General features: G+C 37.0%; 1 protein-coding gene across 13 annotated transcripts in view; it reads right to left on the bottom strand.

Annotated features, from left to right (window-relative positions):
• PLEKHA7 (pleckstrin homology domain containing A7) overlaps positions 1 to 13,898 on the bottom strand; it is a 134,414-nt gene that overhangs the window by 21,771 nt on the left and 98,745 nt on the right. For 7 of the 13 annotated variants that reach the window (XM_087921037.1, XM_026706500.2, XM_026706504.2 and 4 more), the window contains 9 exons: positions 12,261 to 12,329; positions 12,089 to 12,169; positions 8,069 to 8,218; positions 6,782 to 6,883; positions 5,901 to 6,009; positions 4,969 to 5,207; positions 4,448 to 4,636; positions 624 to 741; positions 23 to 102 (listed from right to left, as the gene is read on the bottom strand). In XM_087921037.1, the coding sequence (XP_087777163.1) occupies positions 23 to 102; positions 624 to 741; positions 4,448 to 4,636; positions 4,969 to 5,207; positions 5,901 to 6,009; positions 6,782 to 6,883; positions 8,069 to 8,218; positions 12,089 to 12,169; positions 12,261 to 12,329 (1,137 nt within the window). The remainder of the gene's footprint in view (positions 1 to 22; positions 103 to 623; positions 742 to 4,447; positions 4,637 to 4,968; positions 5,208 to 5,900; positions 6,010 to 6,781; positions 6,884 to 8,068; positions 8,219 to 12,088; positions 12,170 to 12,260; positions 12,330 to 13,898) is intronic. The other 6 variants (XM_026706501.2, XM_087921027.1, XM_087921033.1 and 3 more) reach the window with 1 other exon arrangement.

Here is a 13,898-nt window from a genome sequence, read left to right as displayed (position 1 = left end):
ATCCTAATTAAAAATATTTTACCTTGGAAGCATCCCTTCGAAGCGTTGAATATGATGAAACTGTTGATGACTGATGGAGTCTAGAAGTTGAACCAGACAATCCTTTAAAAAAGGTGGAAAATCTCTACTTAGAAAAAAAGTCCAGTTGGCATTTGTTAAATCTACGTTTTGTGATAACTTTTTTAAAATAATCAATACAAATGTGGAGAGTCTTTAAAACCAAAAGTTGGAGAAAAAATGTGGACATTTCTATTGCTGCGTTTCCTTCCCTTTCTTCCATAACACTGTATGTGCTATAATTGAGACATCTAAATGTCTTACTCAATTCTTCATTGAACTATATTCATTAAGAGTTTAATAAAATAGGGATCATTATTCTTATGATAATTCTTTGCTTCCTGGATGCTGTAATCTGAATTTCATAATTTAGTGTTTCAGGAACAGGATTTATGCATATATTTATTTAAATACATATAATTGATTCTTAAAACCTTGCCCTTTTAAAGTTGTATCTGGAGTTTCAATCCAGCAACCATGTGTCAAATCATATTATCATTTGGAAATGCAAAACCATAATAAACATGACTTTCTAAAATACAGAAATATATCGTCTCTTGACTCACCTCTGGTAGGTAATGTTTGGTATCTACTGTCAGTACCACGAAAACCAATGGAAGATTGGCTCAGATCACTGCCTATTGTTACCAATTCAGGTTCGCTCACATATGAGCGGAGTTCTACCTACATGGATAAATATAGAATTAAACTGTAAGATATATATAACCTAGTTGTTAGAAGAAACCGGTTGTTAGAAGAAACCTAGCTTCCTAACAAATGATAGCCACCCATTTACTCGGAGCCAAGCTGCACTAAAAGCCTCCAATACAAGAACACAATGTTGCCAGCCAATCAAGACACAAGAAAAGCCACAAAACAAACAGAAGATATTAGAAACACCAATCAAGTAGAACACAGCAAACTCCAAGACCAATAAAAACAGACCAAGACTCCCAACCAATCAGGATGAAGAAAAAGCCATTCTGGCACAGCAGTAGGCTAGCCCCAAATTTAAAACTGAAACAACTGTAAAAGTCTGACTCACAGACGAACACAATACAGAAGCCTGATGATGGCAGATGAGATTCTGCCAAAACCACAACTATATTTGTATGTGGATCTTTGGTTATTTGGGTTTTCTTCCGCGTAAGATTGGAAGTATCTAGGCAATGTTTTGATGAAGTCTCATTCATCATCTTCAGGCTTGTGTCTTCTGCTCTGTGCTTCTCAGAGTTACACCAAAACAGAAACAGATGTCCTAACCAAAGGATTCAATTATGCTATAGCACCCCCAAAAATCCCCACAGAATCCATCATATGTGCAGTAGAATCCAGCCTAACCAAATTAAATACAGATGAAGCTGATAAAATAAGACACCAAGTTACCAACATCCTCTGCACGAGCAAACCACCCAAAAGCAACTTGCAGAAAGAAGAAATTAAAGCGCTACAAACCCTGAAAAGAGATAACAGCATAATCATACTTCCAGCAGACAAAGGGAATGCCACAGTAGTAATGGACAGACAAGACTATGAAACAAAATTGACAGACCTACTCCAAGACTCCACATACAAACCCATAAACACAGACCCAACCACATACCTGGAAAAATTAACCGAGAAGAAAATTATAACCAGCCACATGAGCAAAGAGATCCAACGGATGATCATCCCAAGAGAAAAATCTTCCAGATGCCCCAAACTATACGGCCTCCCAAAAATACACAAAGAAGGCATACCTCTCAGACCCACAGTCAGCTCCAGAGGAGCACCACTACAAAACCTAGCCAAATACTTAGCAAAACAGCTACAGCCCCATGCTGAAACAGCAGCTTCACATGTACAAAACTCATACCACTTCTTGGAAATGATCAAAGATCTACATGTGGAGCAAGAAGATCTGCTTGTAAGTTTTGAGTGGTTTCACTATTCACTCAAGTCCCGATAAAAGAGACCCTTGAAATCATCAAAAATAAATACCAACCAGCTAAACACCTCATGGAACTAACAGAACACTGCTTAACCAACACATATTTCATATACAAAGGACAAAGATACAAACAAATTGAAGGAGCCCCTATGGGATCACCACTGTCACCCGTCATTGCAAACCTGTTCATGGAAGAATTCGAATCCAGAGCCCTGGCCAATGCCATCCACAAACCCAAACTATGGTTAAGATACATCGATGACACATTTGTGATTTGGCCCCATGGAAAAGAAAACCTAAACAATTTCCTAACACAGGAACAGCACACACCCCAAAATCAAGTTCACCATGGAAACAGAAACAAACAAACAACTACCATTCCTAGATGTACTAATCTACAAAAAAAACAGATGGCACACTAGGACACAACGTAGACCAGAAGAAAACACACACTAACCGCTACCTCAACGCCCAATCCCACCACCACCCAGCACAGATAAACTCCGTGGCCAAAATGCTAATTGCCAGAACCAAATGCCTGGCAGACAAGACACACATTAAGACTGAACTATGCACCCTGACTAAGGTACTGACTGCCAACAGCTTCCACAAAAGCAAAATCACCGGCTTGATCTACAAAAACACACTGAGATATAATAGAGACCCAGAAGATGAACAGACCTATGGAACAGCTGTCCTGCCCTACATAAGAGGTACTACAGACAAAATTAGTAAGATACTGCACAGACATCACATCAAGACTGCCTTCAAAAAAGACAGAAAAATAGCAGCCATCCTTAGAAACCCCAAAGATAAAATTGACTTGGAAAACCAAGGCATATACGAAGTCCCCTGTGCATCATGCCCGGCCACATACATTGGACAGACCAATAGAAGAATAAGTACCTGCCTGGATGAACACAAAAATGCAGTCAAAAAGCTGGAACACACTTCCTCACTAGTCCAACACATGGAAGCCACAGGTCATAGCATCAACTTCAATGGCACCAAAACCCTAGCCACTATAGAAAACCCCAGCCACAGAATCATCAGAGAAGCCATAGAGATTGAAAAAAGACCAGAAAGCATGAATAGAAGAGATGATTCCACCAGACTGTCAATCATTTGGAAGCCTGCGCTCACAAACAAAAAAATCTCCACACCACAAGCCAGGCAAACACCTGGGCACAGACAGATCCCCCCTGATATATCCAGCTCAAACACACCCCAACCAGGCACCCAGATGAAACCTAGCTTCCTAACTAATGATAGCCGTCCATTTACTCGGGGCCAAGCTGCACTAAAGGCCTCCAATAAAGTAACACAATGTTGCCAGCCACTCAAGAGACAAGAAGAGCCAAAAAACAGACAGGAGATATTAGAAACACCAATCAAGCAGAACACAGCAAATTCCAAGACCAATAAACACAGACCAAGACTCCCAACCAATCAGGGTGAAGAAAAAACCATTCTGGCACAGCAATAGGCTGCCCCAAATTTAAATCTGAAACCACTATAAAAGCCTGACTCACAGATGAACACTATACAGAAGCCTGATGATGGCAGATGAGATTCTGCTGAAACGTCGCTACAACTTTAAAAGCACAACTACAATGACGTGGGAAAATACCCAAAGCTGAATGCCATACATGTAAGTTCCCGCGAAAACTTAAGAAAATACACACACACACACACACACACACACACACATATATATATATCCTGTTTCTCCAACAATATGGCCTCCCCCAATAGGAAGTCCCAGCATGTTTTATGAAATGAAATTAAGCCTCTCCCCCCAATTAAGGCCTATATTAAAACATGTGAAATGGGGGGAATGGTGGGGGGGCTTCCCATTAGGAAATACTTTTGTTACACACCCGGATATGGTGCTGCCTGCGTTGACCCCGATACGAAGTGCCCCACCAACGCCGAGGTCAACATCCAAACCGTCACTGCCCGCCCGCGTGCCCAAAGATGCAAGGGGGGGGGAATTAAGTCACCTCCGAAAAGACAGCCTAGCCATTTTTTCGGGGCTCAAAAAAAAATAAGACTCAGCCTTATTATATGAGAAATGCGGTGTGTATGTGTGTGTGTGTATGTATGTATGTATATATGTATGTATGTATATATATATATATATATATATATATATATATATATATATATATATATAAAAACTTAAGAAAACATATATATATGTATGTATGTATGTATGTGTATGTGTATGTATATGTATATGTTGTATATGTATATATGTATATGTTGATTTGTCTGTTTTAAATGTATGTCAAATAAAAAAAAATTCTAGAATAAAAAAAATAGAATTAAACTAGATTGCAACATTTTTCATATACTACCTACCTCCCTTCAATTGCAGCATATTGGAGGACTGTACTAGAACTACAGTAAGATTTGAACTATATAAATACAGTATTCAACCTGGGATGGAATGCTTACCCTGTAATCCCCATTTATGTACTGTCCAAGTTCACGGTCTCGTTTTCTTTCATCAGACTGGCGTTTGAGACCACGCACTGATGTGTGCCTTATTACTGTAGCTTCTTTAGGAAGAGGTGGAACAGCTGGTGGGTTATCATCAGTGCTATATAGCTGTGGGAGAGGAGGTCTTGGTGGTGCTTCATCTTCCTGACATTGCATAAAAAAGAAACATGTTAATTGCTTCATGTGGAAAATAAACCAATTCTCCTGCTCAAATCACAGCAAACAACATATATAAATTTGATACCACATTCTTTCAAGGTTTTTTTTCCTGGAAATTCCTCAGTCACAAGTCATTTATAAGCAGATTAAATCAAAGTTTTAATTACAATCAAGAACATTGTAAACAAACCTACAAAATGTTATTTATCTGATTATCAGTCTTCATTATCCCATGTTCTACAAACAAGGAAATCCATTACCATTTCCAGTGCATTTTAGCCCATTTAATTACAAGAATGTTTCATAATGGCACTTACAACCTTTGGTTCTAATTTCACTGGTGACTGGATTGGAGGTTCAACTTTTTTCACTTGTTGGGAGGGAGAAAACATTCTGGGCTGTGTATAAGGCTGAGGAAAAAGTCTGACTTCCAATGAGGGCTTGATAGGACTAGTTGGTGGACTTTGCTGAGTAGAAAGTTTGCTGTCTGTTGACATGAGAGTAGATGATGATGAAGGCACTAGAGGCTTTGAAAATGAAGGCACTGTTTTTCTTTCTGGAAAAATACGCATTACATTCAGGTGTAGTACAGAAAAATGAATAACCTCCATAATAAACAGTATGAAAGTAAAACTAGTGCTTGAAAAACCACCTTAAGATTTACTGCTTTTTTAAAAAAATCCCAAATATATACATTTTAGGACACCATCTCTGAAAACAAAAGGCATCAGTCAATTATTATGTGGGAGTGTTAATGATAAAATACCAGAAAACTCATCAGGGAAAGGTAACTTAGCTTTTATGTTGGAAAAACATTATGAATTGCAAAAAGTGTGCCAAGTTGTTCTTTCTGTGATTTAGGTATCATTAGCCTAACGCCGTAATGGTGAATCTATGGCACATGTGCCAGTCATGGCACATAGCGCCCTCTCTGATGGCACATGAGCCGTCACCCCAGTTCAGTTCCCAACACGCCTGCCTCCCGCCAGCCTGATGGCCTTCAGGTCTCTGCCGCGCATGTGTGCGGGTGCCAGGGTGGGTTGTGCACGCATGCATGGGGATGCATGCGTGAGGGGCCTGCACATTGCATTTTGGGGGGTTGGGTGCGGGACCGTGCATTCGCGCACATGCTTTGGAACTGGACTCAGTCCAGAAAAGGTTAGCCATCACTGGCTTAACATATAAGATACGGTAGAAACACACATATATTGATTTGATAATATTCTGGTAACGCATTAAGCTTTCTTACCTGGATTCTTGATAGATTCGATGATGACTTTATAGTTGGATTTATTTGTACTTAGGCCAGCTGTAACATCTTCAATTCTCCACAAATCTTTTTGCATTTGAGTTTTCTCCTAATGAAAAGGTGGGGGAAGGAGAACCAAATCAATATTGGCGATACAAATAGAAATCGAGGACATTTTCTTTGCTAGAAAATAGCACACAATATAACAATTATTACATTGTTCGGCATTCTAACAAAAATATATATTTACATATAATTTGTATAATTTGCCTCTGAAAAGGTACAGAGAAGTGAAATGAATGGGAAGTCTGTCATGCCTTCTGGATTGAGGTTCTTTATTGGTTGCTTAAGAGGGAGAGAACAGAAGAGGGCTCTTTACAGGATAAGATCCCTAAGAATCTATCATATTTTAAAATATAAAATAAGCAACCAAATTATAAAACCAAACAATATTCAACATAAACATCACTAAAAACTCCCCAAATGAGATGCCACCAGCAGATAACAATTCATTTGACAGCAATGAATTAGCATTATATACATTGAACAAAGGATATCACTCATATTTCCAATAAAATTTCCTTGGCAAACTAAAGATATCTAGTTAACCCAGAAAAAAGGTCTTATTTGTTACTTTGTCATAGCACTGAACAATTGGCTAACAAGTGGGACATCAGATGCTTGTAAAGATTTGGTATCTTTGCATGTGCACGTAGTTCTGGCATACTGTGATATAATATGATATGAAGCTTTTTTTTTTTCTCCGGAGAAGAAAAGGGTCTATTTCCCATGAAAATTAGATCTCCCAGTGGGATGAGATTTGACTAAAGCTTCAAACTATTTAGGGAACTGCAAAGTGCAAAAATTGAAAATGGTCTCACCTGAGAAAAACATGATTTATTCATCTGTTCTTGCAGACTTTGCTTCAGCTGGTTCACATCTTTTTCCAATTTCAGATATTCATTCCAGGCATTTTCCATTTCCTATTGACAAAGACAACAAGCTCACTTTGCCTTTTCATAAGCAATAAAAAGCTACGAAGCTGCTGGTTAATGTACCTATTTAAGCAAGTACTTTATGCAAGTGTAAACACAATTAAAAGTACTTTAGGCTACATGCACACAGCTCTTATGTATATCTAAAATTGGACAATATTTAAAAAGTGGCATACAACATAAATGCATAGCTTTCATTTTCTTTGTTTCCTTTCCTTTTAACATCTACATGATATACCACTGACTGAAATCATTCGCTGTTTTGGAGTTCCGTTTCATTAGTATGCTGATGATACCCAATCATATCTTTCAAATTCAGACTGGCCAAGTGAGGCTGTCAAGATTCTGTTCTAGTGCCTGGAGGCTGAGTAGGATTGGATGGAGAGGAAACATCTCCAACTCAATGGATAGGATAGCATTTACCCCTTCAAGGTTAATGTGCAATCTAGGAATCTTCTTGGATCTGCGGCTCCACTTGGAGAGGAGCTGTAGCCAGATAGCCTTTGCACAGCTTAACCTGTTGTGCCAGTTTTGCTCTTTCCTAGATCAGGGAGCCCTTCAGACAATCATTCATGCTTAGTCATTTTTGGGCTTGAATACTGCTATACGTTCAACATGGGGCTGCCCTTGAAGACCACCCAGAAGCTTCAACTGATCCAGAATGCAGCAGCATAAGTAGTGATGGGTATGTCTCAGTATGTTGATGTAACACCTTTTCTTCATAAGATCCACTGCTGGCCAGTTTGTTTATGGTTGTAATTTAAGGTATTTGTTATTATTTATACAGCCCTATGTGGCATAGGGCTTGCTATGCCTATCTCCCACATATCTGTCCAGCCATTTCAATTTTGGTTGGCGTACTCCAAATTCTTTCAATGAAACAATGTCATATATTTGTTCTCTGGAAGTTTATCCTCTCTGTAGCAGTGCCTGCAACTGAAACAAGGTTTTCCCGAGATCCAGATGGCTCTCATTCTGCTGTTCTATAGAAAAGCAATAAAGACTTGGCACTTCACCCAGTCTTTGGCAAGGGAAGGGTGAGAAAATGTTTTTTCATAGTTCATCAATCCTACTTCAACAACCATCAAATTACATTGCCATGCAGTTCTAGTAGGTTGGATATGGAAATTAGGATTATATATTAAATTAATTCTTAAAGCACCTTCTACTTACTGTAGATACTTTGGATATTTCAGCCCGAATATGTATGAGATCCTCTTGCAAAAGTTTCTGCTGATATGTAATTTTTTCTGTGTGCTGTGGTTGTTCTTTATATTGTTCCATCTGTCTATGTAATACTTCCAAGACAGATTCCAGCTGATCCTAAATAAAATATTTTAAACATTAAAAAAAACTCTGTACAAGAAAAATTTGAGGAAATTTTTAGACCTTCCTTTAATTTAGTGTTTTAAAAATATTAATTTTTCTATATGAAATATAATTTTTCTACCTGCCTGCTAGCCTCTCCCTCTCTGCACCTATCCATCCATCTCAAGGGCCAAAGACCTTATATTCTTCTAACCTAGTCTTGGATTTGGATGCTGAAGATGAGGAAAATTTGTTCAACTACTATATGTCTGGGCTGGGGGTGGGGAAATATCTAGTCTGCATAATATACATCACATCTCAATTACTGCAATTAATTTTATTTAGCAATACTTTCCAAAGAGTATTGGCTCAGAATATATTAATTTGTTAATGGTGATGGTGTATACAGTTTGTTTCTGGGTGCCCTTTAATATATTTGTGAACAATTTAATACAAAAACACCTAGTACAAATCTTTCCTCTTTCTACAGCCGTCTTCTGAGGCTATTTTGTGGACTTTAACAACCCCAAAGATATGTTTAACTGAGACCATGAATAAAGTTTTTCAATGAGTGCAACCGGCTTTGAAAATCCCTTTCAGAGGTAATACCTTCAATTTGTCATAAGTCACGGTGGTGCAGTGGTTAGAGTACAGTATGGCAGGCTACTTCTGCTGTCTGCTGGCTGTCTGCAATTTGGCAGTTTCACCAGGCTCAAGGTTGACTCAGCCTTCCATCCTTCCAAGGTGGGTAAAATGAGGCTCCAAATTGTTGGGGGCAATATGCTGACTTTGTAAATCGCTTAGAGATGGCTGTAAAGCACTGTAAAGTGGTATATAAGTCTAAGTGCTATTGCTATTGTCTAAAATTCGGCTCTCTGTAAGCTAAGAAAATGAAAATGAGGATAGATACACTGGCATCATTCAGGTATTTTCCTACGCTTTTTAAAAATGTGTCCTTTCAATTTGGAAGTTATTTAAAATATAGACTCTATAAGAATTTGGTAACTTTGAGCCACTTCCAATTTGGGCTTCTTCGGCGACGGACCGAAATCACGATCATGCACGGTTTTGATCCATGCTCGCCGCTGGAGCACCCTGAGCTGCCCAGATTCGGGGCTGAAGCCACCCCATAGAGGTAGTGAAGAAGGGGGAGCCGTCAGCAGGGTTGAAGAGAGCCGCATCTCTCCTCCTTGGCTGGTCATTACTCCCTTTCCCAAAGGTGGTCAGAAATGGCCACCTCAAAGAAGAACCCGACCGGACAAGATTGTGCAGGAGGAAGTTTAAAGGAGAAAGTTTGACTGACTGGGTTGAATGGAGAACATCTATTTAAGGTACCTGGAATCTGAATTTTAAAGACTAATACTATTCCTAAAAAAGATTTTAAGCTGCGAAACAAAAAGGGAAAGGAAACAGAATTGGCTTTTTTTCCTCTAACATTGACAGTTTTAACTGACTTGAAACATTAAGAAGAAGAGATTCGAATAAGAAATAGATACTAATCCGCTTTGACATTAATAGGCTATTTCTAGCTGAAAGTAAAGTGTCAAAGGGATAAAGATTCTTGGATAATTTAAAAACTTTCTTTAAAAAAAGAAAGAAAGCAGTGGACGGAAAAAGGAAAAAAGAGGGTGGAATCTGGAAAATGGAGGAGACCACCTGGAACTTAAAAAAAATTGATCGTGGAATTTTAACAAGGTTTGCAAAAGATACATTGTAGCTGAAACTTTGTCACAAGATAACAAAGGCCCTGGAAAGAGAAAGTGCGAAAAGAAGCAAGAAACAGTTTTGGATTATTGGATGATTCCTGGAACTTTGGATGGAGGATCCTAATGAAATAAAATAAAATCAATTGGGGGTTGTTTAATTTTTTTTTTAAATGGCATCACTCCTTGAAGAGTTAAAAATGAGACTTAAAGAACAAAAAGAAGAAGCACAAGAGGGAAGAGGATCTTTTGGCTTCGTATTTCAATTTTTAGAAATTGAGATCTTGAACTATGAAAAACAACAAGAAACACTGGCAGAACAACAAGGGCGGGACAACGAAGAAGTCATCTTTAATGACCAAGCAATTTTAAGCGGGGTAAAAAAGGGAAAGGGGGGAAAGGGAGTTAAAAACTTAAGCACTGAAGCAACAACCAAAAAAAGAGTAATTTGAAAAGTAATCATAATATCAGGAAGAAGCAGAAGGGAGAATCACAGAAGGGAGAATCAGATAGAAAAGGGAATAAAAAGGGGAGGGAGAAGAAGAGAGGGAAGAGGGAAAGGAAAAGAAGCTACAAAGGACAGAAACAAGATATAGAGGTACAGGAAAAGCGTACAAGAATTAAAGGTATAAATCTATTTAAAAGACACAGAGACAATGGTTAAAATTTAACTTAAGGAGAGGATTCTGCAAGGGTGCATGGGATAGCATTGTTATATTAGAAATAGAAAAGGGTTAGAAAATATGTTAGATGATTAAACTGATAGAAAAAATTTCTATTGATGTGTAGTGGAATATTTGTTTGTAAAGAGAATAAGGCCCTCAATGATTTAAAAAGAACGTTTAAAAAAACTGAAAAGAAACATGGAAGACTTTTATCAGTTGACAAGATGAACTTGAATAAGAATAATAACTTTATTGACTACTGTTAATAACTGTTGTTTGGTTTTTTATTTAAAGACAGTAATAAGTAAAATATGAATATAGATGATGAAAGTGAAAGACAACTGATATTACTAGGTAATGTTTGTTAAAAGAAATAGAAATGTAAAAGATTGTTATTTATATTAATGGCAGAATAGAATAATTGAATAGAACAATTATTCCAGTTACTATTGTTATACATATATACACAGATATATATACATATATACTTCTTTCTTTTAAGAATTTAGTGTGTATTTTTAAGGGAATGTACCAAGCAGAATTCGATTGAATGGGTATGTGTTATAAAATAGAGGTTAGAAAATGAATGTTGTAACTGTAGAGGTGTAACTTAAATTTTTAAACAAGATTTGGAAAAAGATACAAAGGTGTTACACTCCAGTCTAGTAATTACAGGGGGAAATTTGTTTTATCAGAAAAGATAATATGAAATTGTAAACAGGACAGACGAAAGTATAAAAACATTGATTAGAAAGATTTTAAAAATCAGAAAAAGATATGTAATTGAATTAAGAAAGGAATGAGATAATTTAAAATAAGGCTATAGGAAGTAAAGAAAGGGAAAAGCTATTGAAAAAATTGTGAAAATAGTTATAAGATATGGAATAGAATGTATAAGATAAATATGTATTGAGTTTATGTCTGTATGGAGAAATGATAACCCAGGGCCACGCTGTTCTCAAAAAAAGATATTTTATTTGTATTTGTATATTTTGTGAAAACTTAAATAAAACTTTTATTAAAAGAAAGAATTTGGTAATCTTTAAAATGAGAGAAAAGTTATGAAATAAGTAACTTGAATGTAATCATGTTGCTGTCAAGCACCAGGGAAATCAGGAGATTCCGGAAGTTCAGAGTATAAAGATTTATTGCAAATTTAAGCTCTCCACAAGAATCTGAATGACTAGCAATCTAGGGAAATTAGCGGGAGTTAAGAATAGAAAGGCATTCAAGGTGGGTTGGACTTGGATATCTTGTGGGCATTCAGAGACTCATGATGCATTTGACTCGTCCCTCAGACTCAACCTGGTCATCTCCCACAATTACTTACCTTTGGCTTGGAATAAATTGGAATAATTTATTAGAATAAATTATATCATAAACAATATAGTTACAAAGATCTAATTCTAGTTTTACTTACTACATACTCAAAAATCAAAATGGGCCTTCAGAGATAGAAACCCCAAAACAGAATATTACAAAAATAAAATGGTGGAATGAATTGCAAAGATGATTACTTTATTTTCTTTAAGGGCTCTTAGTTTGTCTTCTAGATCTTGCAGAATCCTGTCTTGCTCACAGAAGACACTCAGCTTTACCTAGAAATAAAAATACATATGCACACAAGGTCAAATCAATGAAACAAAATGAGATTTTGCAAGGACCAGAAAGAAGAAATCTTATACTTACATCAATATCACTTTCTCCAATTTTGATGGGTTTCACATGTCGTTCTTTGAATGTATCACGCCCCGTCATCTAAAATATAAAGATTTAAAATTAAAAATCTAGAAGCCATAAAATGTTAGTAGCAAAAATACCCCGTCCTTTTCTCTGCAAAAAATGGTTTTCCCCTTCTAGACATGCTTTTCTGGAACAGATGAAGACTTTTTAAAGTATGTAGAATAGAATGAATAAGCTGGAAGAGACCTTGGAGGTCTTCTAGCCCACCCCCCTGCTCAGGCGAACGTATACTATTTCAGATTAGTGACTGTCTATAGAGACTCTTCTTAAAAACCTCCAGTGATGGAGTGCCCATGATTTCTGCAGGCAAGCTGTTCCACTGTTTAATGGTCCGCACTGTTAGGAAATTTCTCCTTAATTCCGGATTGCTTCTCTCTTTGATCAGTTTCCAACCACTGACCCCCTCTTCTTTGTGGCAGCCCCTCAAGTACTGGAATACTGCTATCATGTCACCCCTAATTCTTCTTTTCTTTAGACTAGCCAAACCCAAATCCTGCAGCTGTCCTTCATATGCTTTAATCTCCAGGCCTTTGGTCACCTCAGTTGCTCTTCTCTGCACTTTTTTCAAAGTCTCAACATAATTTTTGTAGTATGGTGACCAAAATTGGTCTTACTAGGGTTTTTAAAGAGGTACTAATACTTCATATGATCTTGATTCTATGCCTCTATTTATACAATCCAAGATTGTATTAGGATTTTTAACTGCTGCCGCACACTGCTGGTTCATGTTTAAGTGATCATTCATAAGGACTCCAAGGTCCCTCTCCAGTTACTGTTTTTGAGCCAGGACTTGCCCTAATCTGTATATCTATCTTTCTTTACTAATCATTCCTGATCCAAATATGTGTTATGGACAAATGCTAGATCTAAGAGGTTCCTTTAAATCTGATTGCATTCAATATGACCAATTTTCACATCATAGAATTTGTATTTATAATATACATTTGCATGCTCCAGGAGCTGTCTATTAGGAAATGCCATCGGGTGGGGCTCAGGTAGCGATCCTTTTCTGTGGTGGTACCCGTCCTTGAAACATCATCTTCCCAGAGATGAGATTAGCCATGAATTTAAAGACATGGCTTTGTCACTAGGCTTTGCTATCTGAATGCACAATCAGACTTGTACAATGGTTATGTTGAGCGTCGTTGAGTGTTTTTATACATTGGTTATGAATTGTGTTATACAGTTTTCTTACATAGTTTTAATATTGCTTTTAATAATCATATATTTGAGATGGGCAGTGATATAAGTTGAAATAAATAAGTTCTTATTATCATAACAATTTTCCTGAGAATATATGTGGCTTACAGAAAAAGAAAATCATTGGCAAAGGGATAACCATATTATCATGTAATGTTATTTTAAATCAGTTTAGAAGCCAAGAGGCTTATAATAAAAGTGGTGCCTCTGTTAAAAATACTTCTCAGTTCTCGAACACATGCAGTCAGACAAAACTTACCTGCATTTTTTCTATTCTGATATTACACTACTTTGCAGAGTATTTCATTTTGATAATTTTAATGTTTTTTATTTTATTCTATAAAACTGTAGCTAACATTTTTCCATAACTCAATTAAGATTATA

The sequence above is a fragment of the Pseudonaja textilis genome, chromosome 1 (assembly GCF_049901715.1).
Source record: "Pseudonaja textilis isolate UNSWEBS1 chromosome 1, rPseTex1.2, whole genome shotgun sequence".
Lineage (NCBI taxonomy): Eukaryota > Metazoa > Chordata > Lepidosauria > Squamata > Elapidae > Pseudonaja > Pseudonaja textilis.
Note: the sequence above shows the minus strand (reverse complement) of the source record. Positions and strands in the feature narration are given on the sequence as shown.